The sequence below is a fragment of the Fundulus heteroclitus genome, chromosome 7, assembly GCF_011125445.2.
Source record: "Fundulus heteroclitus isolate FHET01 chromosome 7, MU-UCD_Fhet_4.1, whole genome shotgun sequence".
Taxonomy (NCBI): Eukaryota; Metazoa; Chordata; class Actinopteri; order Cyprinodontiformes; family Fundulidae; genus Fundulus; species Fundulus heteroclitus.
In genome coordinates, this window is record NC_046367.1 from 37,146,778 (window position 1) to 37,172,806 (window position 26,029).

A 26,029-nucleotide genomic window follows, 5' to 3' on the forward strand; every position below is an offset into this window, starting at 1 on the left:
GCGTAATATGTGTATTTCATGTTTATTGTATTTTATGATGGCAGTTTTTTATTTTATGTTTTTAGCATATGTATTCCAAGACAAATTTTTCCCTATGGGGACAATAAAGTTAACCTGACTCTAGCCAGATTGATATCCCTCCGCCTAGCTTCACTCACATACATCTGGGACCTCTTCCATAGAGAGTGATTTATCCAACCAATTTTATTGTCCAGCCAATCAGGACGCAGGGCCGGAGTTTCATAGATGTGACGTAGTGGAGAAGCGACCGTGACGTGAGACTGTTTTGATTCAGACAACAATGGCGGCTCGCATAGAGGAAGCAAGCATTAACATTGATGCTGCTATTTCTTCTGTGTTGTCCAATCTACCTAATATTGTTTCATTAAAAGAACATCAGAGAACGCCTCTGAAGGCTTTTGTTGGTGGAAACAATGTTTTCGCCCTTCTCCCAACCGGATTTGGCAAGTTTTGTTTTCGCGTAGCGGTTAGCGTGAACCATGTTAGGAGGCCTTTAGTCCTCAACGAGATCGGCCCGGGATCGACTCCGACCCGCGGCGCTTTGCCGCCTGTCTTCCCCCCTCTTCCTGTCAGCTCACTGTCAATTAAACGCGTGCCACTAGAGCCGCAAACACATAAAAAAAAAAAAAAAAAAAGTTTTGTTTTTTTCTGCGTCGCTCTCACAGCGTCACGGGTTAGCTTCGGTGTGAGTGGTTGAAATAGCACGTCGATAAAGATGACAGACAAGTGGCTTATCCAATCATATGCAAGGATTTTTGATAAGGCCCAGCCTTCGAAAAAGGCAATTCCTATGGAGAGGTCCCAGATGGATGTGAGTGGAGCTAGGCGGAACGAAATACATCTGGCTAGAGTCAGGTTACAATAAAGTATAATCTAATCAAAAATTTAATCTAATCTAATATTCCGGAGCAATTTATAGTCTGAAAAAATACAGTGGTATGTTTTTTTTTGTCTCTCTCTGTTGTGTGCATCCATGTCTACCTGCTCTTACTAATGTTTGCACTTATGCATTTGGTCATGTTTGCAGCAACATGGATCGGATCCAGCAGCTAAGAAGGGAGTATCAGCAAGCGAGGCGAGAAGGAATGGTGCCGCCGTATGAAGAACTGGACCAAAGACGCAGAGCGCACGACAGCGAGCCTCACAGGGTATGTAGCACAAACGTAGCGCAACCTAACAAAGCCGGGAAGAAAAAAAAATGATATACAGCAGAAGTAGCTTAGAGATTAGGAAAAATACGGCTTGTAAATAGCATTCGTAAAAAAAAAAGATCTTCTTTGGGACGCTTATTTTCAGCTCCAGCCTAGTGTCTTTGACTTGCATATGTGCATGCAGCGTACTAACTTCACTTCAGCCATCAGAGTGATCACCGCTTTTACCGCATCTGCCAAGGCCTTTTAGCTGTCAGTCGTAAGGTGCTCTTTGATGCGAGCGGCTCCTGTGGGTATTGGGCCGATCACACTGATATGATCCGCTTTTCTCTGAGAACGACACACAGAGAAGATAAGTAGAGGTTTGAGTCACTTGTCATCCCCGAGGTGCTGTTTTTCAAATCACAGACTCATAATCACATCCACACAGATCCACAGCAGAGGTGAGACTACCTGAGTCACTCCTGGAAAAAAAAAGAAAAAAGAAAAACTTGCCTCTGATAAAGAGATGATGCATTAATAGTTGCCTCCCGCACTCACGCCAGGTGCCATTATGGAGCTAATGAAGCGCTTTTATCGTAAAATCCACACAATTTCACATTTATTGTTTGAGTGAAATGCGTGTTGTAGAGAGGCAGAGATCTAATTAAGATATAAGGTTTGAAAAAGTTAAGAAGAAAATTATTCCCTTCTGACCAATCAAATTTAGCTCCTCCCCATGGGGCTACAGCTAACTCTCTGTAACCAACAGATATGTTAACTAGAGTACCGCTGGCAGCAGTAAAAAGAGTTTTTCCAAGTCTGATCCTTCCTTTTTGTTTCCACATGCTGTCAAACATCATTAATAACTGGTTTAGAGAAGAAAAACTCCATGTAATAACAGTCAGTGATTGCATACCAGCCGTATTAAAGAGGGAGTGTGCATATTTGACAAAAAGCAAAGGGTTACCGGCATATTAAGGCAGCTCAAGAGCATCTGAATAAGACGAAAATTCATTCATCCATTGCGTTGTGTTACATGAACACAACTGTGCCCATTACAAAGTCCTAATGTTGATAAATCATTTAGTTTGATTGATTGCCCGGCCTTAAAAGGCACCATTTGTAATTAAGGAGATTTTAATTATTTAAATGTGAAGCTTAGTTTTATCGTTTCTGCTTCTAAGCTCCCAATTTGCATTGAGTTTTACTCAGGTGAGGCCTGTCTAGAATAAGGGGGGTGATTCTGCTTGCTTATGAGCCTTGCTGTGTGTTATCTTACATTATGTAAATTACTTATGAGTGCTGCTCTGAATACGGATACAGTTTGAGCTTGTAACTCAAGAGGTGCAGTCTGTCCATAGAGTGCTGTTTAAAGACATTAGAACGAGGGTAAATATTGTGATTGACACTGTTGCCTTCACCAAATTAGCTTAGGAAGGATTTTGCATTGATTATCACAGTAATGTAAAGGAAAATATCCCGTACGTTTCTGAAAGTACCATGTAGGTTCTGCAAAAGGTACCCTTTTAGTTGCAGCTGTACCACGGTACAATTCAACCTAGACCTATAAGATCTGCTAAAGTACTCTATTAGTTTAGAAAAGTTTCAGAAATGACCAGATTAGACAAGAAGCCATATAATACAATCCAGCCACAAAAAGTGACCTGAGGGCCAATAAAGTAACCCAGTCCACAAAAATCTAATATAATGCCTGCAAAACACCTAATGAGTTATTCAAAGTGAACTGTAGGTTTCCAAAAGTGCACTAAAAGATTTAAAAAGTACCAGATTACTAGTCCCCTTAAAAAAACACCTTGCTGTGGTCCAGCTTTGACATCTCCAAAAATCCGCAAGGGCCACTGATGCACCTTGGACGAGTAATTTATGCAGGCAAAAATAAATCGATTTCCCAGGTAAAGTCGTTTAGTTTGTGGTTTATTTCTCTTTTGCAAGCAAGCAAACAGAAATTGACAAACATTTTCCTCCCTGCTTCTCTTACGCTGGTAAAAAACCATTCGCCCACCCAGATGCATGCTGGTCCTACCACTGACAGCCTATTTATAAACTTAATCCACCCAAATTGCTCATAACTAATCAGAAGCAAAGAAAACGAAATAACCAACACATAATCTCAAAACAAATATCAAACAATAAAGTAAAATAAATAACCTTAACTAGATTATACACAAAAAATGTAATTAATAACAAAAAAATATTGGCTCCTACACACCTCAATCACTGAACATAAACTATAAGTGCAAGAAAAGTCTCTTGTAAAGTTAACAAAAGTTGCCTCTAAATTCCAGAAAGTACCAGATTGCACAACGGCCTTTATGATACAACCCAGGCTCAGAAATCAACCTAACACAGCAGGTTACACTGCTTAAATCATGTAAAGTAGCCTGCTAGTTCAAGAAAAACTGTCAAGTAGCTAAACCCAGTCCCTGAAAGTAATCTATACTTTTTGAGAGATGCCCTGATAGTTTTAGAAAGTACTCGTAAAGTTCTGAGAAACAAGATTAAATCACCTTAAAATAGAGCCTAACTCCATGAACATAGCCCATAAGGTCTGGCAAACCCTGTAGAAAGTAGCCAGAATTGTAACAGGTTACAAATGGTCCAGTTCCCAAAAAGATCCTCATTGGGTGTGTAAAAGTAATCTCTAAGTCCCAGATATTACCCTTTAGGTTAAGGGAAAGTAACATATAAATTACTTAAAGAAATTACCCTGCTTTAGTGTCTGAAGTTTTCCTTTTGGTAAGAAAAAAGGAGATCATAGGAGTCGCAGTTACCACTGCACCTAATCAGCCCATCTCATTAAGGATGATTGATTTTAGTAATTAAAGCAAAAGTGATTATTTACCTGACTGGCTTTTTGTGCGAAGGGGAGTGAGGAAAACAATGGTTATGATAGTGAGCTGGTGGCAAGCTAATTCAATTTCACGTTTATTGGTTTGTTTGCGTCTCCTTAGGACCTTTCTGTTTTTTTTTTTTTTTGTTTTTTTGGAGAAAGATTTAGAGAATATTTATGAGGAGTTAAAGTGATGGAAATTTATTTGCAGAGAGAGACTGCACGAAAAAGTCAGAGATGAAGGCCATCATAGGAAGAACGTTGCCACGGTATATTGAATGTGTTTGCTTCCCCTCCGCCCCGTGGCTCCATTACCATTTCATTGATTCATGGTTATGGGTTAGCTGTCTCTGCTAGCAAAATTATGTTTGCCTAAAAACAATTATCAAGCAACAAAAGCCTCACCACAACTTTGTTTCCAAGTGAGTGCATTCTGTGCTTGTGGGAGGATGTGTGTATTTTGGAAGACAACAACAGACTTTCTCCCTAAGGAGAGGGGAACTAAATCAACAGGGCGCTGCGCTGTTGTCACATACACACACTCTTAGACACAGTCCTACATAGAGGAGACTTTGTGCAAGCCAATTGTTGTGGGCGGTGTGACACAGCTTTTAGTCAAGGATTTAATTATCTAGAACAGCTTTCATACAGTTTTTAGACTAGAAATGTACTTTAGAATTAAACAGTTCGTTGGCGCATTCGTTTAAGTGCTAATCCCGTTTTATTGAGTAATTAAATAAAAAAATACACGCCTTGAAAAAGGAGTAAGAATACGTTGGGCTTCTTCATCAGCATGCCATGGTATTATATTGCTTATGCTCATATGTTTGGTTTCCGTTTCTGTCAAAAAGGGCGTTTAATAAGCCTTTTAGAGTTGAAATGGTATTAATTTAAACACCTTCCTAAAGCTCTGAGTGCCAATAGGAACGTTCTACATCTATGCAAAAAATATTACAATGTCAGACTTCCATACTCTAAATTTAAAAAAGAACTAATTAGTTTCTTATTCATAGTTTCAGGAAAACCATCTTTAAGTGAGTCTCTGGCAGAAGCTGTATTTTGGAGAGTAAAATTGGAGTTATATGGTTTTAATCAGTGAAGTGACTGAATTCTGTGAAAAACCAAAGGAGCTATGATGGTCTAAGCTTCAACATATGTACGATTGCTGTTTTAAGAGCGATAGGATATTTTTTGGTCATAGAAGGTCAAAACAGCTGTTTTTATGTATTTAAAAACAAAGTATGTTTATTTTCATTAGCATTTTTACAGTAATACAGTACATAACAGCCTAAAAAAAACTGTGAAAGGTGATGAATAAGTGTAATTGTACAACTTTATTTTTAATCCGGACCATGTCAGCTTGATTTCACAAATAAGTATTCAGAGGTATAAGTGTAAAGTTATAAAAAAACATATGAAAAATAAATACTTTATTAATAAAATAAATAAGTATTTTGTTGTAAAAAAGTGAAGATTCTGTTTTCAGTGCAGTCCTTGTCTTAGAAGTGTCAGTTTACCGCCACACCTAGCATACGTTTGCCAACAACAGACATGTAAACATTGTTCTGCTGGGTAATATTGATATATTGTGAGCCAGTATCACAAAAAGCCACAGTCCAATACTTGAATCAAGTAGCCAAGCATGTAGAAATTAAGACCAATTTTGTTGAGTAATCAAACTTGAGTAATAGTGGAAATATCTGTCTGGAGTAGCAGGAGGAAACAAAACCTGAAGGGTGACTGCATATTAAGCCAAAAAAAAATAATAATTTATGTTTACCAACCAAACTATTAGATATTTTTTCTACATTGGTAAATCAGCGTTTGGACCAGACCCGGCTGCAGAAACAAATCACAGGGGGGGCATTCCATTTTTTTAGGGGGGCACACTTTTAAAAGTTTTTTATTACTTATATATATATATATATATATATATATATATATATATATATATATATATATATATATATATATATATATATATATATATATATATATATATAGCAATAGTGTAGTCAGTTTTGTCAAATTAGGCAGGCTTCACAGCAATTAAGCATTTGAACACAAAAGCCTAATTTTTGTTCCAATTAGCTGGAACAAAAATAGTTAATGGGCAGGTTGTAAAAAAATTGGGAAGCTTTTCACAGCATTTGTTGGGCTTTTAGAAAGAATTACTAACAAAATATATCAAAATAGTTGTCAACGTCGGACAGGAAACCAAAACATTTTAATAAAATGCCATCTCCTACAACTCATACTGGTCAATTTATTTTTTTAAATAAGTCGAATCTGTCGATCTGACATAATCATTGAATAGTAGTAATAATGAATAATATTGATTGGTATGATAAAACAAGAAAAGAATAATGGTTAATCAAGTGTTTGGTCAGTGTAAACACCCAAGAGGGGTTGAGTTCTACTTATCTACTTAAAAATATTTCATGACTGCGTGTAAGAGAAATGTTTAATTGACCTATACTGAGAGAAATTAAGTTTATATTAAGGTAGATTTACAACTCATGTTGGGAAGCTATTTATAAATAATTTTTTTCCGGTTGATATATCATGATTGTTAAAGAGATTGTGTGTGTTATTTGGTTGTCTGATTGCATATTTTGTTCGGAGGCCGTATGCACAGTTTTTTTCTTTGCTTCAGTGCAGTTGTGTGCTAATGGCATATTCTTATGTTTAATAGTTCTTATGTGTTTAATAGTTCTGTGCTTTAAACGTGAGAGTTTGAGATTTGGGCTTTTTTTTTTTTAAGTTGGGCAGGTTTTATGTTGGGTTACTGGAAACTATCAGTGAGATAGGGTAACCTGTAGTGCTGTGTCTTGACTCAAAGTCCAGCATAAGCTACACGCTTATTAGCAGGAGATCAGGCTGAACACTGACTGAAGTAAAAATTCACACTAAAAGAGGTTCTGTAATTACAGCAGGTATGGAGCGGAAGGAGCAGAACAAAGCAGAGTTCCCTTCTGTCTGCAAGTAACCCAAGTTTCTCCAGTTTGGCAGTAGATCTGCTCCTGGTGCTGCTAGCTGTCGTAGCTAACCCTCCTAGCGTCAATGTTTACTCCACTTTAGACTTCAGTGCTGACATTTCAAACAGTAATTAATCACGCTGCTTCCAGCTCGCTCTTGTCTGCTTCGTTGTCACTTCTTGTAATTGTTTGGTAATCAGACCAAATTTCCATTCCGCTCTACCGACACCGACGGTGACCACAGCCGAACACCGCGTCGGCGACTGAAGGCTATAACTCAGTGTCCCGCCCCACTCCATCTGTGATTGGCTAGCATGTTGCCTTCAGTCGTTGATTTGATTGGTTAAATTGTATGATTGACACATCAAAGATAGTACTAATAGAACAATGGCCACTCCGAGGTATATATATATAAAAACAAAAGACAGCTTCCAGTCCAGGGCGGGCACAGCTGGCTCACAGGGCGGGCACGGCCCCCCAATGCCCGCCCATGCCGCCGGGTCTGGTTTGGACAGTGTTTCAACTCAATTACTTTAGTATGTTCTCTTCATGATTTTCATGAGCATACTTGTCCATATTTTATGTTAAAACCTGAATATGAGCAAAACTGATTAAGAAATTGTGAACAAAATATATAAAAAACATAGCATTGTATTTTTTCATACTATAAATTGCTCCAGAATATTAGATTACATTAGATTTTAGATTAGATTATACTTTATTAGGAAATTCGTCTTGGACTACATGTGCTAAAAAAAACAAAAAAAAAACTGCCATCATAAAATACAATAAACATCAAATACACATATTACACATTACACCACCGTAAGTGCAGAAACAAAAACATGTACTACACATTAAAAACATAATAAATATATAAGTCGCATGTGTCAAACAATGCGTCATAAACAGGAAACACATATATAAGTTGCATTTATGTAGAGGTTTATTTCACAGAATACCAGATTAAAAACTGACCCTCTGGTAAGGCAGCTTATTTAATTACACAGCTGTATCCATAAATTAATAACATGGAACATACCTGGGAGGTTGAATGGGGTAAATTAGACTAACAAGTCAGCAACTCCAACCAGCAAGCTTATCGCCAGCACATTTCAGCGTAGCCCTAGGGGGTTTCGCTACGTGTGTGTTTAGTTTACTAGAAATATAATTTTTTTTATGGTGAAAACTTAGTCAGGTGCTACACAGTGACATGGTTGGTAGCATTGTAGAAGGACATGAGTGGAAATCCTGGCTTGGGTTCTTTTTACATGAAGTTTGCATGTTCTCTCTGTACACATGTCGGTTCTTTCCGGGTTCTCCGGCTACTTTCCACAGTTCAAAAACATGACTTTTTATTGGCCTTTCCAAATTTCCCTTAGTTGTGGGTGTGAGCAGTTGCTTCAGTAACTTTAGTATTAAAGGCATTTCATCACCGTTTAAAATAAAATGCAGCATTTTATGTTCTCAAGAACAAACAAAAATAATGATGCCAATCATACTGGCAGTTTTAACATGTTTCCAACCGTCAAGACTGAGTAATTATGGAATATTATTTTTAATTCTTATCGCAATCCCTTTTTTTGTCCATTACACGATAAACAACGAAAGACCGGTCAAAAATCAAGGGAGTATCTCAGACCTGATGCAGAAGCGTCTCTTTCCTGTGAATGATAAAGGAACTTGACATGGTCACTGAAAGGGGAGGTGAGTGTATGTTATCAGTAGGTATCTCATGGATCAAACGCGTTTCCCAAGTCACTGGAGAGGTCAGTCCTCAGTCGTATGTATTTTCCATCCCATGACGCCAAGGTGGAACCTGACCTTCAATGAATGGGTTGAGAGGTTGAGAAATTCCTCCCCAGAAACCTTCTAATGCCTGTGTCATGGCTGGCAATTTGGCCTCACCTAGCCGTTGCCTCCAAGCCCTTGCTAGTTGATAAAAATATGCCTCCCCAAAGCCCGACAGATGCTGGGAATTGTGCTGAATTTGACAAAATCCTATATTTTCTGCACTTCATAAAAACCGGCTGTCAAACTCCACAGCAGCTGAGCTCATTCAGTTTCACTCTGATGGCTCTATCCTCTTCGTCACAGATGCTAGGCCAAGCAGTTCACTTGCATTTGCCTTTCTAATGCTGTGTTTGTTGTAGGCGTCTCAACAAACTCTCCAGTGAAAAAGTATACTGATAAAGTATACCGTTCCCAAAGAAGCAGCGGTCTGCAACTAAATTTTAGTTTGGATGTTTGTTAAACAGGAGCTTTTATAACTTCATCCGACAAGCTTTTTTTTTTTTTTTAAATATGCACACGAGGAGGTCTTGGAAAGGTTTGGCTTTGTTGAATTCAGGTAATTTTTTATTTACTTCCCCCCAATAAAGTTGGTTATTGAAATGTAATGTGTACGGCAAAGTCTTTATAAAGGTTTAAGATTAAATCCTGTTTCCATAACTTTCTGTCATGGCTGCTGTGTATGAATTTGAATCAAATCATAATCTAATATTTCCTTAACATTAAATCACAGTTGTTCAGTTTAAATTTACAAGCTAATGAGTAAAACAGGTCATTGTTTTATAATTACCATTAATGTAAACGGATCTACAAGATTAAAAGGCGACATTTTCCTCACTGCCATCGTGTGTATCTATAAATAACATCAGGATCATTTTCAGAGTACGTGTCTCCTGAAATATATGTTGTATTGTTTTATCACATCTGCTTCTCGTGTCCCCAACATGATGCTTTTTAAGCAGAGTATATCTGCTTAAAAAGATAAAGAAATATTTTCATTAAGTCAATGCTTTTTATCAATGCCTTTATCTCCTTTTTGCCTTTTGGCAATACCACAAAGGTTAATGTCAAACATGGCTTGGTTAGCCTGTGTCATACTCGACACAAACTGTCACCCTGTGTTTTGACAAGATTTGCAGCTTCAGTCTTTATAACTCCACAATTCTTCTGCTAATGCAGGATTTGTGTGAAAGCCTTGCAGACATTTCTGTATCTCCACTGATGAAGAGTCTCTCACCTCGGCATACCGGATGCTTGAACTAACTAACCAGCCCCGGACCTGCCTGTGTTTTCTCATTAATTCTCCCAATTGAACTCATGGAGGAACTCATAGACTGTGTTTGGAGCATTAACCTTTCAGCCCAAGATGGTCATCATAGACAAAAACAAAATGGTGACTGCACTGCAAAAACTAAACTAAGCAGTAACACACTGTGTATTTTACGTCCTTTATCGCAATTGACATGCAGCATTATCTAATACAGTGGTTTTCAATTCCAGTCCTAGGGACCCACTGTCCAGCATGTTTTAAATGTTTCCCTGTCTCCACACACCTATCCAAAGGCTGAAATTCAGTTTTCAAAATAGGGGGGAATTCCCCCCTTACAAGCTTTGCAGTTGGGGGGGATTTATACTCTAGTAAAGTAATTTAACCAGATGGCAAAACTTTGCTTTGGCCAATTTGTTTCCTGCAATAAAGTGGGAAGGATTTGGAAGCTCCTTCGTTTCCTCCTCACATTGAAACTGTGCATTTTCAATAGTTTTAGCCATCACATTTTTTCAGTGCTGCTGTACGAGTAATGCTGTCTGAGTGGCAGTGCAAAGTGGACGTTTTATAACATGGATTAATAAAAGGCACAGCACCATACATTTCAAAAATAAACCAGTTTATTTCACCATTATTGTGTTCCAGCCGTGGATATATTTTGAGCCAATCCGCCAGAAACTTGTCTTTGGGCTGCTTCGTAACGTTACCGGTGGATCCGGTGGAGGATCCCGATCATTCCCAACACCACTGGCTTCAGCGCCGCCACCAGTTCTTTCCTGTTTTTTTGCGAGCGGGTTTCTCCTCAACTGAGGTAACAGTGGATTTAGCAGTCCATGTTTGATTTACCTGACGGTTAATAGGGTTGAATCCTTGTAGGTTGGCTAGCAAAAGAGATAATCCGACAGCAGACAGCGCGCTCCTATTGCTAGAGAGAGAAGTATTTTTTGACTTTGATCCAAAATGGTCAGTTATATGCCGCTGTTACTATATGCGGGAACGTCCCGCATTATATGAACTAGATTTACTGGAATTGGTTATATAATGTACAGTATTCGCAAACCCTGCTCTGAATTTCAAGCCATGCCCGTCTTAAATAAATTGGTGAAGAAGAGGCCTCTGCGGCCCTTGATGGCTGCTGAGGAAGTGATGCAATCGTTTGTTTCAGGTGTGCCGGAGCAGAGACACATCTCAACCATGTAGGACAGCGGGTCCCGAGGACTGGAATTGAAAACCACTGATCTAATAGAAAAACATGACAGGACTAGATGTTTAACAAAGTCGTTTCACCTCAGAGCCACACAGATTGTTTTTATGTTCATTAATGTTTGTGGCAGGACAACCAACAGTGTTACCGCAGTATAACACAGAGCTGCACAGACGATGGTTAATATTCAGACGACTGTCCTAAATTTCTAGTAGATGAGTTTCTTCAGAAAAATCTTAGTTTAAAATTAGTTTAAGATTGGCATAATTTGTCACAAGAGTGACAAATTATGTTTTGAACTTTGAAACATGCAAAGTGGAATCATATTAAACTTATCCACCAAATCTGATTATATGTGGGAAATGTTCTACATTCTATTCTACATTCATTTCTACAATATCTTGTAACTCCACTGCTTATTGCTTTTTTAAATAGTCTTTTAAAAGGCGGTAAAAGCATGCCCGTTTGTAAATGTTATTTACCAATTTTGTTTTTAATCCTTAAAAGCCCAGCAAAGACATTTGTGCCCACATTCCTCGTAATGGAAATAAGTAAGGTTAATTGATGTTGCTGAAATGACTTCAATTTAACATGTTTTGAGTCATTTGCATCTTACCTCCAACTCAAAACAGCAGCATGTTCACAAACAAGAAGAATTATCTTCTTTTTCTATGATTGAATTTCTTGATACGTTACATATAGCTGCTCTGATTTGACTTAATAAAACACCTGATTGATTATGCATTCAGCATTGATATGCCAGCCTTTCTCACTTACTTCAATGCTCTGTGGCTAGCAACCAAAGTGCTCTCTCAGAGGCCCTGTTTTTTTTGTTTTAGTTGTGTAAATTGTTCACATGAGGAGGTCATCATTACCTTTCAGTTTTAATCTAAGGACTTTTTTTTATTTCATTTTCTCTCTTACTTACCGTAACTGTGCCATAACGTCTCCTCTGTGCCGGTGCGGAGCTGTTGGAGGATCTTGTATCACATCCTGTTGACCTCGGCTGAATTCCCCGTGCTGTCAGAGCCACGTCCGGTCCTCGCCTGTGTGTACGCAACCTTACTTGCACGTATTTGTGTGTCTGCTTCCCTGTTTTTTTTTACGACTTCTCGGTTTTGGAGGGTTTGCGTACGAATGTGCATGGAATAGTTTATTTCTTTGTCTTTTGCGTTCAAGGTTTCATTCGTCTGAAGTGGCTCCAGTGTTGTCTGTAGCCTTGTAGCAGCCAGAAAGAAAGCTACCATTGTGTGATTCACAATAGAATTAGGGAAAACCCCTACACTCTGTTCCCATAACACTTTAAATTTACATCACGTGTAACTGTTGACTTCATCTAACTCCTTCGTCTACCTAACTTAATTTACTCCACTCAGAGAACATCAGGATTTTTACTGGTTTGTTGGACTGTGTTCCAGAAAATTTAGCCAGCAACAAGTGTTCATTAAGCCCACAACAATTTGATCCCCATTTAACAGAAAACATGGCTTATCTTGATTCCAATAGTTAAAGCCGCTAGCCAGGGAGAAGCTTTAAATCAGTCAGCGCCGCTGCTGTGGTATTGACACAGAGTATTTGTGTAGTGAAGACAAAGCGCCTTCTTGGGATGATAACACAATTTAGTGCCGTGATCTGTGTGTATGTGGGTACATTAGTCACGAGTATCAAACAACCAAAAGCCATGACTAACAATGAGCGCAGTTTTTTTTCCACCCAGCAGAAGCAGCTCAACACATTGAGGGTTGGAGAATACATTTCTGTTTTTCTAAAGAGCAGAGCTGTGGTCGCAGAGTTGACTTTATTTAAGATTTCTGACTGGATTCCTGAACAGCCTGGAAACGTCTGGGATAAGTTTGTATAAGTTGGGAAAAAGTCCATCCGTCTCTTCATTTATCCATTTATCTGTCCACCCACACATCCATCCATTTTTACTTCTGTCCTTCCTTATTTCATTGTCATAGTCTTTGGTTTTTGCATGTTTGGTATTGAATACGAATCTGAAGTTTTATTCCTGCTTTATTGTTATAATGTCTTGATAGTTACGTTTTGACCGTTACAGTTGTTTTTTTTTTTTCATGCTGCCTGTTGGGGCCAGGATGTTCTAGCACAGCAGAGCTTTGCTCTCAACGAGTCCTTCCCTGGTTAAATAAAGGCTAAAATAAGTATACTGATGGGTTTTTATTAGAGCTACACAATATATTAAATTGCAGTCATCATAATATCAATAATTTCAATGTCTGGGTTGCTGGTTTACAATGTTAGATTGAATGTCATGTTTAATGCCTATTTTACAGCATATGATGTTTTGCTTTCGTGTTTGGCCGGTCTGATGGACTATAACTGCCATTGATGCATACCATATGTAAATTTCTAGTGGCTGAAATGCTAACGCTCACAGAAAATGGTGGTGATATCACCTTAATGAATCATTTATGTTTACCTGATGTTTTGCAACCTTATTTATAATCATGTTTCAAAGGTGGACTGAGACCCTGAGTATGGAATCATGTTGTAGCATATTTGTGCTCCTCGTCTTAAATGGTCTTTAAATTGGTTATCTTCAAGTAAATGGAGTGCTCTTTTTGTGTGGAAATAATTGGAAGTGCTCGGGTTGCTTTAAGTACCACCGTGTTTATACCAAAAAGTCTGGATTAGTTTTTTATCTGAGGAAGGATCGTTGGTGAATATCCTCATTCCTGAAACAACCTGTTGCTCTTTAATATGTTTGCTTGTACATTTTGATTTAAAGCTCCCCCACTCAAAAAATATAGGAATATAAAGGCATCTCTTAATATGTATGTAGCATCACATTTACATACAATTATGGCATAAAAAATAAAACCTAATGTGCTCCAGTGGGGGAAAAAAGAGAAAACATTTCGGCTCAATGTGCAGAAATCTTCTGAGCTTGCTGGCAGTGGTTCATAGAGCATATGGAGCCGCATTTACAGCTGGTAATTTTAGTTACAGGTTCTGCTTGAATAAAAACCCTTCTATTAGAAAAATGCAATAAATGTATTCCTTATGAATATGTCACAACCCTCTAAAACCATAAAGTTTCTCCATGCCAATGAAACGAGCCTGCAGCAAGATGTGGTTCTCATGGTGGGCGCACAAAAAAAACCTTTGCTATCGCTGTTTTCACATACACATACACAGGTGCACACAAAAAACCCTTTTTTTCATGACCTCGAAGCAGTTCATGTGATTTCAGTCATTATAAAGCAGAAAAGGCCAGGCTACCTTGGGTGTTTTATTGGTGGACAGGCAGGGGATTAAACCCCCAACTCTGTATTAGCAGAAAAAAAAAATGGCAGTAAACCTTGCAGCTGAGTGCGGTTGGGTTAAATGAGACATTATGCTGTACATAAAAACAGTTTTTAGCTCCCCTGTTCTCCATGCTTTTCTCTTTTACCTCCCTTCTAATAGTTTTCCATCATATTTTGTTTAGTTCATGGTCTCCCAGCATTATTTCTCGTTGTTTCCTCTTTTCTCTCTCTTCAGCTAGAGGTACATCCTTTTTGTTCATGATGTTTTTTCCATTACGTATGGCATTGGGAATGAAATGCTGTTGCTGGTTGCTTTAGAAGACTCATTTTGTGTGTGTGTCCATCATTTTATGCATGCTTTATGCTACAAAGTGCTCGGACATTGTGGAGAACAGAGAACACGGAAGTAAACAGTGCTGCTTGGACAAGAGCAAAGGGGGAAAAAAAAACAACAACTAAAAAGAGAACAGCAGAATTATATTCTACAGCTTTCCCCTGCTGTAGCAAGCAAAGCTGTATTTCTCCTGTGTTATTAATGCCAGATCTGTGTGACTATAAATCCACTGGAAAATACTGTACCATTTACCCAATCACCAGACTGCACTGTTGGCAGCCAGCTCACCCAAAGCTCGGAAAAGATTTTCACGATTGATGGTTTGCAGAAGAATTGTTTCAAAAGGCCCTAATGTGTAATTATTTTGCTTATTGTGCATGGATAGCCCCATATACTCGTACACACATTATGCAATGTGCATGCAATCATTTAACACAATTATATGTTCCAACTAATTCAAATGGATAGTGATTATGCTATCATATGCACTGTATTAACTGCTTAAACCTACTCAATTGTTTGTATATTGTAAAAAAAACACACACAAAGGTAATGTTGAGAACAGTTTTCACTATCTATATGCAATCTCAATAAAATTACTTGCCTGTTTTTCTTTTTTTTTACGAAGGCCTTTTATATACAGATTACATTAAGAATTAAACCTTACACAATTGTACAAATTGGATTCCTGGAAGAGAATCAATTTAATTTTAACATGTGACAAGTCAGCATTTCTCCAGAAACAGCAAAGTAAGGCTTGCAGTGCTGTGTTGGCTTGTGTGAATACAAAAACTGACTAACTGCATAAAGAAAAAAATACATCTGTCAGACTTATTTTATTTTAAGCAGAAATGGAAATGAGTAAACGACAAACACTCAAGGATAAATTAGAAAAAGATTTGAGCACACACGCTTCTACAAATATTTTAATCCCCTCTGTCTCATTTTCTCACATTACAAACACAAACGTTGGTGTATATTATTGACATTATACGTTATGGACCAAAAATAATGATACAAAATTGTAAAGTGGAAGAAAAAATATTAGAATTTCAAGATTCTTTAGAAATAACACTTTGATAAGTGTAACAAACATTTGTATGGGAGCCCCTTTCACTTTAATACCCATAAATAAAATTCAGTGCAACCAATGGTCTTCAAACTCACCTGATTAGTGAATAAAAACCCCCATTGCGTAATTTAATCTTGTAATAAAAAACCTGTTCTGTGAACACCATATGGGGTTATTGGAGAATGTTTTGAAAATATCGGCATCATGAAAGCTAGACACAATGTATCAAATCAGTTGTTATTTTAAGATCAGTATGTCCAATATTGCAATCACAATGGACCACTTTAATACGGTATCTTGTTTGATGTCATATTTAGATTTTAAAGGTGCATAGCCACATTATTTTACTTTTGTATTTATTTATACGTTAGTAGCTCACACTGGTTGCATGCAAAGTTTTTATAAACAATTATCAAATCCTGCTGGCATAGTAGTTGTTGTTTTGGTGTTTTATGCTTTGTTTTTGCTCAATTTGTTAGTAAATAAAGCTTTTCGTGTTTATTTGCAATTTTAAAGGAACTACGTACTGCACATGTGCAGGAGGGGTTGAAACAAGGAACGGGCTAACGACTATTAGCATCTCCTACCAAAACAATGAAGAAAGATCCAAGATCTAGTGAAACACAAAAACATATATGATGAGAGGGAAAAGACTGTAATGTCGCTGGGAATAGAGTATGAACGTTGGTGTTCACTGAAGCAGACGCTAAACCTGCCGAGGCTCAGATGTGACCACAGAGTTGGGTGACGTGAGAAAATGTTCTGATATGAGGCTCTTAAAGTGGCTTTTAGATTGTTTTATTCAGGCTTGGTCTGGCATTATTTAATTTTGATTTATTGATTAAGCAAACCGGCGTTATGAAAGGTCTGCAATACTGTGGCTAGATGGCACTACGCTGTTTATATCTGCTAATCGCGCCCGGGCCAGAACAGTTGGAGATAAAGTTGTTGAGAAGTTTAAAGCAAGATTAGTTTATGGAAAAATATCCCAAACTTTGAACATCTCAGTTCAATCCCTAATCTAAAAAATAGAAATTAGTATGGCGCAGCTGCAAACCTACCAAGACACTGCTGAGCAAAGAGGGTATCATTCAGGGAAGCAGCTGAAAGTCCCAACTTTAGAGGAGCTGCAGAGATCTACAGCTCAGGTGTTAGAATCTGTAAAAGTCACCTATTAGTCATGCGCTCCACAAATCTGTCCTTTATGGAGGAGTAGGAAGAAAAAAAAATCCACTATATAAAGAAAACCATTAGAAGTCCTTTCTGTAGCTTGTCAGGAGACACGTAACAGCAAAGCAATGGATAAAAGGGACACAGAGACCTAAACTGCAGAAAGCTTTGGGTGTTGGAAAACAAACACCACCCATAATACACCAGCAGGGTGCTTAAAATATCTTACTGTGGGGATACATTTAGGTTTACAAAGAAACTTGGCCAGAGTTAAGGAAAACGGATAGAGCTGGATACAAGATAAAACTGATTGGAACTTGTTAAGAATATGCAAAAGACGAGAGGACAGACTTAACTGGACAACAAACCTAAATAAACAGTGAAAGCTGCAAAGTAATGGTTTAAATCAAAGCATAATCATATGTTATAATGTCCCAGTCAAAATGAAGCTGAAAATCTGTTGCAGGACAAGTGTTTACTGACATTACCCAACCAATCGGTCTGAGAATAAACTATTTTGCAGAAAAAGGGTAAAGAAAAAAACCTGTCACCAAAGTTGAAAGCAGATAAAGATGAATCCCCAACGACATACATCTGTAAATTCAGTGGCAGATCCACAACATATTAAATGAATGGTCATCTGAATACAAAAACATGTCATACATTTAAAATTGTATTTGTTGAAATTCTGAAAAAGTATAATTTTCATTTAATTTTGTGTTGGTCTATCATATATCATCCCAATTAAACACTAATTTGACAAAATGTGGAAAAGTTTCAAGAGGTATGAGTGCTTCTGCAAGGCACTGCATATAGTTACTGCGTTCATAAGGGCAAACTTTGCAGTCAGACAGTCCTCTGTGAGATCACACAGTTAAGCCAAAGACTGTTTCTTATGTTGTCCTTATAAGGACATGAAGATCATAGGAACGGTACAAATGTGCTGAATCAAATGGAACGAAAAGGAAACTGGGCTTGCACAGATGTTCCAGACGGGGCAGCTGCTAAACACAATAAGGTTGAAATAAAGAGAGAAGCAAAAAGGGGTGAAAAAAATTGGAGCATCAAAATGCACAAAAAAAAAGTCAAAGAAGGACCCACCTACTTTACTCATTCCATGAGAGGATCTTTTAGTGTTTAATGTACAAATAATCCAATGCCACTGTTCTGCACAGGTTTATGTCAGTGCACAGGAAAGTTAGCCATGACTGGATCAATATTAACTCACTGGATTTATAACAACTTACTTACTGTTAGAGATTTGAAGCTATTAACAGTTAACTTGTTGGCACTCTCTCTCATCAAGATAACATGTATGTGGGAGTGTGCTGAGGCAGTGTAATGGTGCCTGTACTTGCTGAAGGGTAAGCTACCCGGCATGAGAGAGCTTCAGTCCTTCATGTTCTGAGGGTTTGTATAAACAGTAGATTGCAACAGTACTCATACCCTTTGAGTCTTTCTAACATGTTGTCACATGGCAACCATAGACCTTAAAGATCCCATGACATCACCGTATAAAGCATGTTGTGCAGTTGATATTGCTTCATATGTAAATTCTCCAAAGAATTTCAGAAAAAGAATAATGTTGACTTGTTGTTTTGTCAGGCCAAATGGCCCTCCTCAGTAAAAGGGTTACAGTAATAATATGCAGCTCTACCAAGTTGACTTCACTCTGATTGGCTGCTCTGATTGGGAGGGGGAAGGCTGTTTGCTTGATGGCGTGCTCTGATTGGACAATATGAATTACGTAGAAAGAAAACCTATGCAGAAGGACAACTCTTTCTGATTTGACCATTTTTGAGCAAGCTAATAAAGCTGACAACGCCTGTACAGATCCTTTGGTATTCAACTTAGACATTTACACGGTCTCATCAGTCAACAACAGACCATATTATATCCCCAAAACCTCAGAAAAATGAAATGTGTTGTCATGGCCCCTTCAAAAATACTTTCTTTAGATCAACACAAAGCAATCTTGTCACATGGAAAAGATTTGATGCATGGCTTATAAAATGTATTACAGTGTCTAAGTAAAACATGAAAAGTGTTGGATGCATTTCTAAACCAAGGCAAGTTTATTTATAAAGCTTTTTTCAGTAACAAAAAATTCAAAGTGCTATACATAAACAAAAAATACATCCTGCTTCACTTTTATTACCCTATGAAAAAATCAGAACAACCAATTATTTTCATAAGTGATCTAATTTTCAAATAGTCAACCTAAAGTAAATAAACATCAGCGTAAACACAACTGTTATGTGAAGGTTGTTACAGAAGGTTATGGAAGAAACACCATCTTGGAGTCCAAGAAATGCACCGGATTAGTCAGGAATAAACTTGTGGAAAAGTTTAAAGTGAAATTACCTTATAAAACCAGTACCAGTACATGGTCGTCCACTGACACTGACATGCTAAACAAGGAGAGCATTTGTAGGAGAGGCAGCCAGGAGCCCTGTACTAAGCCTGGAGGAGTTTCTGAGATCCGCAGCACATGTGGAGAGATCTCTCTTTCATGTTCTCTACTAATATCGCATTTATGTTGGAATTGCTGGAAGAAAGTCATTGTTGAAAAGAAAGCCATAAGAGTTATTGCTTACAGTTTGCCACTGCCGTTTATAACAAGTAGATGGTTTAAATGAGATCAGTGGGGTAGTGGCAGCATCATGCTGTGGGGGTGTTTTCCATGAGCAAAGACAGGGAAGCTGGTCGATAGTTGAGATAATGGATGACGCTGCATACAGGGTAATGCTGGGACATTTGTTTCAGAATGTAAAATACATTAGCGGATGTTTGTGTTCCAGCAGAAGAACGACCCTAAACATGCTGCCCAAGCGTCAAGGTAACAGTTCAGCTCAAAGAATGTATTCATATGTTAAAATCAGAGTCTCACACTCCACATTCAAATCCATTTGAGAGTCTGTGGCAAAAATTAACAATTGATCTTGGCAAATTGTATCCATTAAATCTGTCCAAGCCTGAAATGTTTTGCCGTTGTACTATAAAGGGAATTTTTTTGTCTTTAGACAAAACCGAGTAGATGCTCCATAACGGTCATCTTTAATTTAAAGGTATACTATGCAACCGGGGTTGATTTTCCAGCGAGGCTCCCCCCAGAGGGCGAAAGTAAAAGTGCACTGTCATAAAGATGCTCAGCTGTTCTGGATCTCCGTCAAGCCAGGCGCGGTTGTTTTGAGCTTAGCAGACAGGCGAACGCAACGAAAAGTGGAAAAAACGGCAGTACAAACAATGACTAACACAGTGAAGGTATGAACATCAAGCTTCCCGCAGCGCTATCTTGGCGAGGCGGCCGGCCGCCGCGACCGCCTCGCCAAGCCGCGGCCGCCGCGGCCGCCTCGCCAGTTTTATTATTATTATTTATTTATTTTTTTTATTTTTTTTATGTTGGCGAGACGCTACTGCCACCGCCTCGCCAAGCCGCAGCCGCCACCGCCGCCTCGCCGCGGTAGCGTCTCGCCAACATAAAAAAATAAAATAAATAATAATAATAATAATAATAAAACTCGATATGCTTGCATGTTTATTTGACGTTAACACGCGGTTCTTTGTTGTTGCTTTCGCGCGTGCATATAGTGAATGGCAGGGCAAAAACACGGAGTTCTCGTCGTAAAGCGAGACTTCTCTGTGTGCGGGCCGTAAGCTCTTGCAATTGCAAGTACGGTATTTCCCCCACAGACCCCCAGGGCGGCCGAGAAAACCTTTGTTCGACCTGAAATGACTCATTTAATCATCCAAAACGGTATGGAACACATTAATTAACTGAAAAATGTTGCATAGTATGCCTTTAAATGAAATATTGTTCTGCAACGTATTGTCCTATGGTGTCTGAATACAAATGCATCCATGTAATGCTATTTTCCAAAGTAAAATATGCAAAGACACACCCTACAAGACCTGCAGCCAATCATGAGGTACTGGAAAGGGTTGGGGCTTTGGCACCTTTTCGCACCACATTATTCAAAAATAACGAGGAAATCTGTGGTCTTTGTGGAACGTCACAAGGTCTTAGCGGAAGCGTCTAGAATGCAGTGAAAGTTCCCCAACTGTTTTAAGCAAGCATCGTGGTGGGATTGTGGTGGCATCATGTCTTACTCCTCGGTTACAGCATGGAGGAAACTCTGTAGCATCAGCAGTAGCTTCGTGATGTGTGGCCTGCGCACACGGACATAGCTTGGTCATGAGAGAATTTGATGCTGAACTGGCCCCATTAACTTTAGGCTAAGACTACATCCTCGTCATTCGACATTGAAATTGCAGTGCAGCAATTCAAATTTAAACCTCTGACCTTGCATTTACAGTAGCAATAAGGAGACACTGAAAGTGTTGTCAAAATGTGTGATAAACCTGGCTTTTTCAGAATTCCCTGTAATCCATGAGACCATGTGGAGGTTTTGATGTGGTAGAAGAATGGCCTTAAGTTGATTCAACAAAAAGGTGCGTGTGTGCTTATGCTTAGTAAGGAGATACGTGTTGGCATTTAATGAAAACGTCTGCAGAATGTCAAGCCAGAGGAATAACCACTCTGAGTCAGGGTCTTCCCTGCCAACCCACACAACTTGGTTCTGTCTGGAAAACTTCAGAGAGAAACCTGATGTCAGTGTAGTTTTTCTGACAAACACACACTTATCTGACTCATGATGGTAAAATACACTTAATAACGTTCAACATGCGTGCTAAAAAATGTTGGCTTGTTTATATCTGTTATTAAACATGTATAATATTTTCTCAAAGCAACTTATTCCCTGCTTAAAGCAGGTTTGTATAGTATCTCTATATTCTAAATCAGTTTAAATTAGTAATCTTGTATTGTCGTCTGCAGGCCCATTGCTAAACATCATGTGGAACCTTAATGCAGTCTTTCAGAGTAAATGGGCTTACTATAGATATCTGATCAAAGTTCTTTGGAGGGTGTCACAGTATGCACAGCCAGTTGAGTAGAACAAGGTGTAATGGCGTGTAATATGAGGAAATGAAAGAACAATTTGAGAAGAGAGTAAGGTCAGATTTTGGAAAAATAAAACTGTAAGGAAAAGGAAAAGTCAAAGTGGTTCAAAAAAGTGAAACGTTGTTGTTTGAGAGGGGAGAACTGATGAGATGCTGAGATAAAATCCAGAAAAAGCAGACTGAGTGGAAAACGTTAAATGGAAAGTGTAAATGAGCCAGATGGATTAGGGAAAGAAAGAAAAGACCCAGAAAAGAGGGAGTTCTTCATTGGGTCATTATAGAGGAATGTTAATATGATTAGTGAATGACTGACCTCGCTGTCTGGGACTGGTGCCTGGCTGGTCTGATGAGTGCTAAATGTCTGTTACACACACACACACACACACACACACACACACACACACACACACACACACACACACACACACACACACACACACACACACACACACATACATCCTTGCTTAATGTACATTCATCCTCAAGCCCTTCGATGGCCTAACCCTGACCCTAACTTTTACAGGTTTATTCCTAAGTGCTAAACCAAACCCCTAGCCCAGAATAAAAGTGAGGACCAATAAAAGGTCTTTACATCAAAGTCCTCACTTTACTAGCAAAATAGGCAAAAAGTGTTCTCGCTCAGCTGCAAGAACAAGAACACACACACAATGAAGTCATGCCCCCACATTAACTGGCAAGTGGACAAAAAGACAGAATGAGTCAACATGTCATGTCTTATAATCTGTTTTTACATGTATGATTACTAAAGGTCTGGATCCAGAGTTTGGGTTAAGATCAACAAGGATTAATTAATCTTTACTTAATGGGTCCTTGCATCACTACTTCTGCAATATGTTTGAGTGCTACAAGAAAGACACTTGTAATCTCCTTCTAGATAATAGACGCTATAAAACAAATTCTTGATCTTGAGTTTTATTTGTATCTATTATACTTAGAAACCTCAATAAGTTTGTTTCATATATGAAGTAGAAGAACCAAAACCTTGCCCAAAAAGAAGGAATAGTGTATTATCCACTGTTAAACTAGCAAAGAAACACAATAATTTAAGTAAATTAAGACAATAACTTGTTCAGACTGTTAAATTACATGGAGGTTTGAACAGAGATTAAGAGCTCCTCAGCTCTCAGTGTCACATGAAAACAATGCTAGAAACTGAGGATTAGAAGATGAGCTACTTTTCAACACATTCAACTAAAAGATGTTTGACCACTAGAAGATATTCATTGAATTTTGAAATTGAATTCCCGAATGTTCAGTCGATCCTTAAATACAAAACACTTAAGTGTTTGAGATCATCAAGCCACTTTTAATCTCAAATAAAAACTACAGGAAATTTCAAAAGGCAGTTTTCAAATTATGATTTCTTTATTAAAGGAAAAAAGCTACCCAAATGCTGGTGAAGATTCTCAGTCATCCAGGTCATGGTCATTCCAAAAAAAGTAAAAAAAAAAAAAAAGCAACTGGACTTGTTTTCCGTAGTTGAAGACGTTTCGCTCTAATTCTTTTTGAATTGAGAAAGCTTCCTAGAGAGGGAGCGAAACGTCTTCAACTACGGAAAACAAGGCCAGTTGCTTTGTTTTTTACTTTTTTTGGAAAGCTATCCAAACAAAATCGGACCTATGTGGAAAAAGTAACCTTCTTCTCCGTAGCAAGAACTGCCTTTATGCATTTGAGATAATTGATTATCAGTAGGTGACCTGTCCAGGGTGTACCCCGCCTCTCGCCCATTGAATGCTGGAGATAGACACCAGCACCCTTCGCAACCCCACAAAGGACAAGTGTGATGGAAAATGGATGGATGATTATCAGTATTCTACATTTTTATAGAGGTATTTTGATCAACTCTTTATTTCAGATTTGTTGTAATTCAACCAAATTTGAAGGTTATTGCATGATCAGCAGGTTTCAGGTCAAGCAAGCACAGCTCAATCAGATTACGGCCCAGACTTGTTGATAAAATGTAGTTTTTATAGTTATCGAGGAATTATAGTCTTGGAAAGCCTGTCAACATCTAAGACCTTGTTCTCTTTTTTTAGTTCATAAAAAATATAACAAATTATTAAAGTTTAAAATTTTGAAACTACTATGTAACTCAAAGATAATAACCCTGGATTTTTTTTTTTGTTGCCCTGACAGTACAGAGGTATGGTCCAGCATGGGGATGTTATCATTAATGGCCGCTGCACTGTGGTCCAGACAGATAACAACTTGTGTTCATACGCATAACTTTTTAGGGTTTTGTTGATTTGGGGATACCAGCCACTCTGTCTCACGTTCGTGTTCTTGAGAACACACTGTATACTGCTGTTTATGCATGAGCAAGCAAAGATAAAGATTGTTTGTGTGTACTTTGAGATTGCATGCACGCACTTCTTGAGCCTCTGGGAAAAAAAAAAATCTTATGCTGAAATATGGTGAGTCATCTGATAGATAAGAACTGCTGAGGACGAGAGGAGGAAAAACAGTAGGTGAAGGGAGTGTAGGGAAACCTTTTTAAAAGTCATTGAGTTGCACAATATGAGGAGATTTAAGAAACTTAGGAGATGTAAGTGGAGGCACAGCAAAAGATTGTTGGCTTAAAGTCTTTGCAGAGGAAAGTGCTGCAAGGCTCAGAGGAGTAAAATCTTTAGGAAGAGCTGCAACACCCACATTCTCATAGGTGTTTGTTGAAAAATTTAAAGGTGTAGTTCATCATTTTTATAAACAAGTTATCCACAATCTGAGTTTATCCATTTCAACAAAAAATGCCATTTTGTTTCCTACATCCTTTTTGCCGCTAACATGATAGAGAAGATGGAAAAGCAACTGAAAAAACCCAGAATCTGTTTTTTTTTTCTCAAAAAAGATCATTAATACAGAGATGTGGTCCAAATAAAAACTATTTCCATGTAATATACTGTTTTTATTTACATGGTTGGGGCTCCTGTTGCATAAATTACTGCATCAATGTGACAGAATGGAGTTCTAAGCCTTAATATCGCCCTCACCTAGTTTGCATTGTTGGATCTGGTGCCTCTCATTCTGTCACTATAACAGCAAATTATTCTTTAAGTATTTTTAAAAAAAGCAGTAGCCATAATTTCTCAATGAGAAAAGATTTGGAGATTTTTTTCTGACCCTCTGGGCAGCAAGCCCACTTGTCGGCTGCAGAGCTTCAGACGCAAGGAGATGGGTCAGCTGATGTTTTGTCTGTAGCAGCAAAACTTTTGTTCATCAGCAGTTCTGTTGCCTGGGGACGGGAGCGCCTTCTTCTGGTTACACTCCCATCTGGTACCTTAAAACAATCGCTGCCCTTCCTTAGTGGACATGGGCCAATGTTTGAAGAACTGCTGAACCATTCCTTAGGTTTAAAGTTATTTTGATGAGATGCCAGAGAAAGTGACAGAATGCCCAGACTTTTTGACCAGGAATGCAGTGACGGCCCCTCCCCCACACGTTGCTGCACACTGCACGGTCAGCTGAATGAAAAAAAAAAAGTCTCCTACACTTTTCCAAGCTTGCAAGAAAGAAAAAATGGTTTGTTATTGTAGTTTTCATAAAATATTTGCATATATATTTGTATATCATCTTGATTTCAGGTCAAGATGAAATGGTTGGAAATGAGTCCTTTCTGTGCATAATTGCAGGAAATGTTTGCGGCATGCTGAGATAGTGTGTGATGTAGCGTTTTAATACGACCATACCTAATGCTGTCTTTGTGAATAATGAAAAAGCAGATATGTTGGTGAAATATTGGGAAGTTTTTGCTCCAGATCAGTAAAACTAAAGATCTGTTTGATCTCACTTTCCTGCCTTTAGGTCAGTAAAATTCTAATTTTTCTATCACTCATATTCATTTTATGGTGCAGCGTGATAATGAAGCCATCCTTCCGTTAATATTTTGTCCTTTTTACATTCAGATAAGAAGGTATTAGAACTTCTGCTTCCTCTAACATAACATAATAAAGCTCAAACAG

The 26,029-nt window shown here is 38.3% G+C and overlaps 1 protein-coding gene across 4 annotated transcripts in view; it reads left to right on the forward strand.

Moving 5' to 3' along the window:
* pard3bb (par-3 family cell polarity regulator beta b) overlaps nucleotides 1-26,029 on the forward strand; it is a 302,455-nt gene that overhangs the window by 211,314 nt on the left and 65,112 nt on the right. For all 4 annotated transcript variants that reach the window (XM_036139581.1, XM_036139580.1, XM_036139582.1 and 1 more), the window contains one exon: nucleotides 1,049-1,169. In XM_036139581.1, the coding sequence (XP_035995474.1) occupies nucleotides 1,049-1,169 (121 nt within the window). The remainder of the gene's footprint in view (nucleotides 1-1,048; nucleotides 1,170-26,029) is intronic.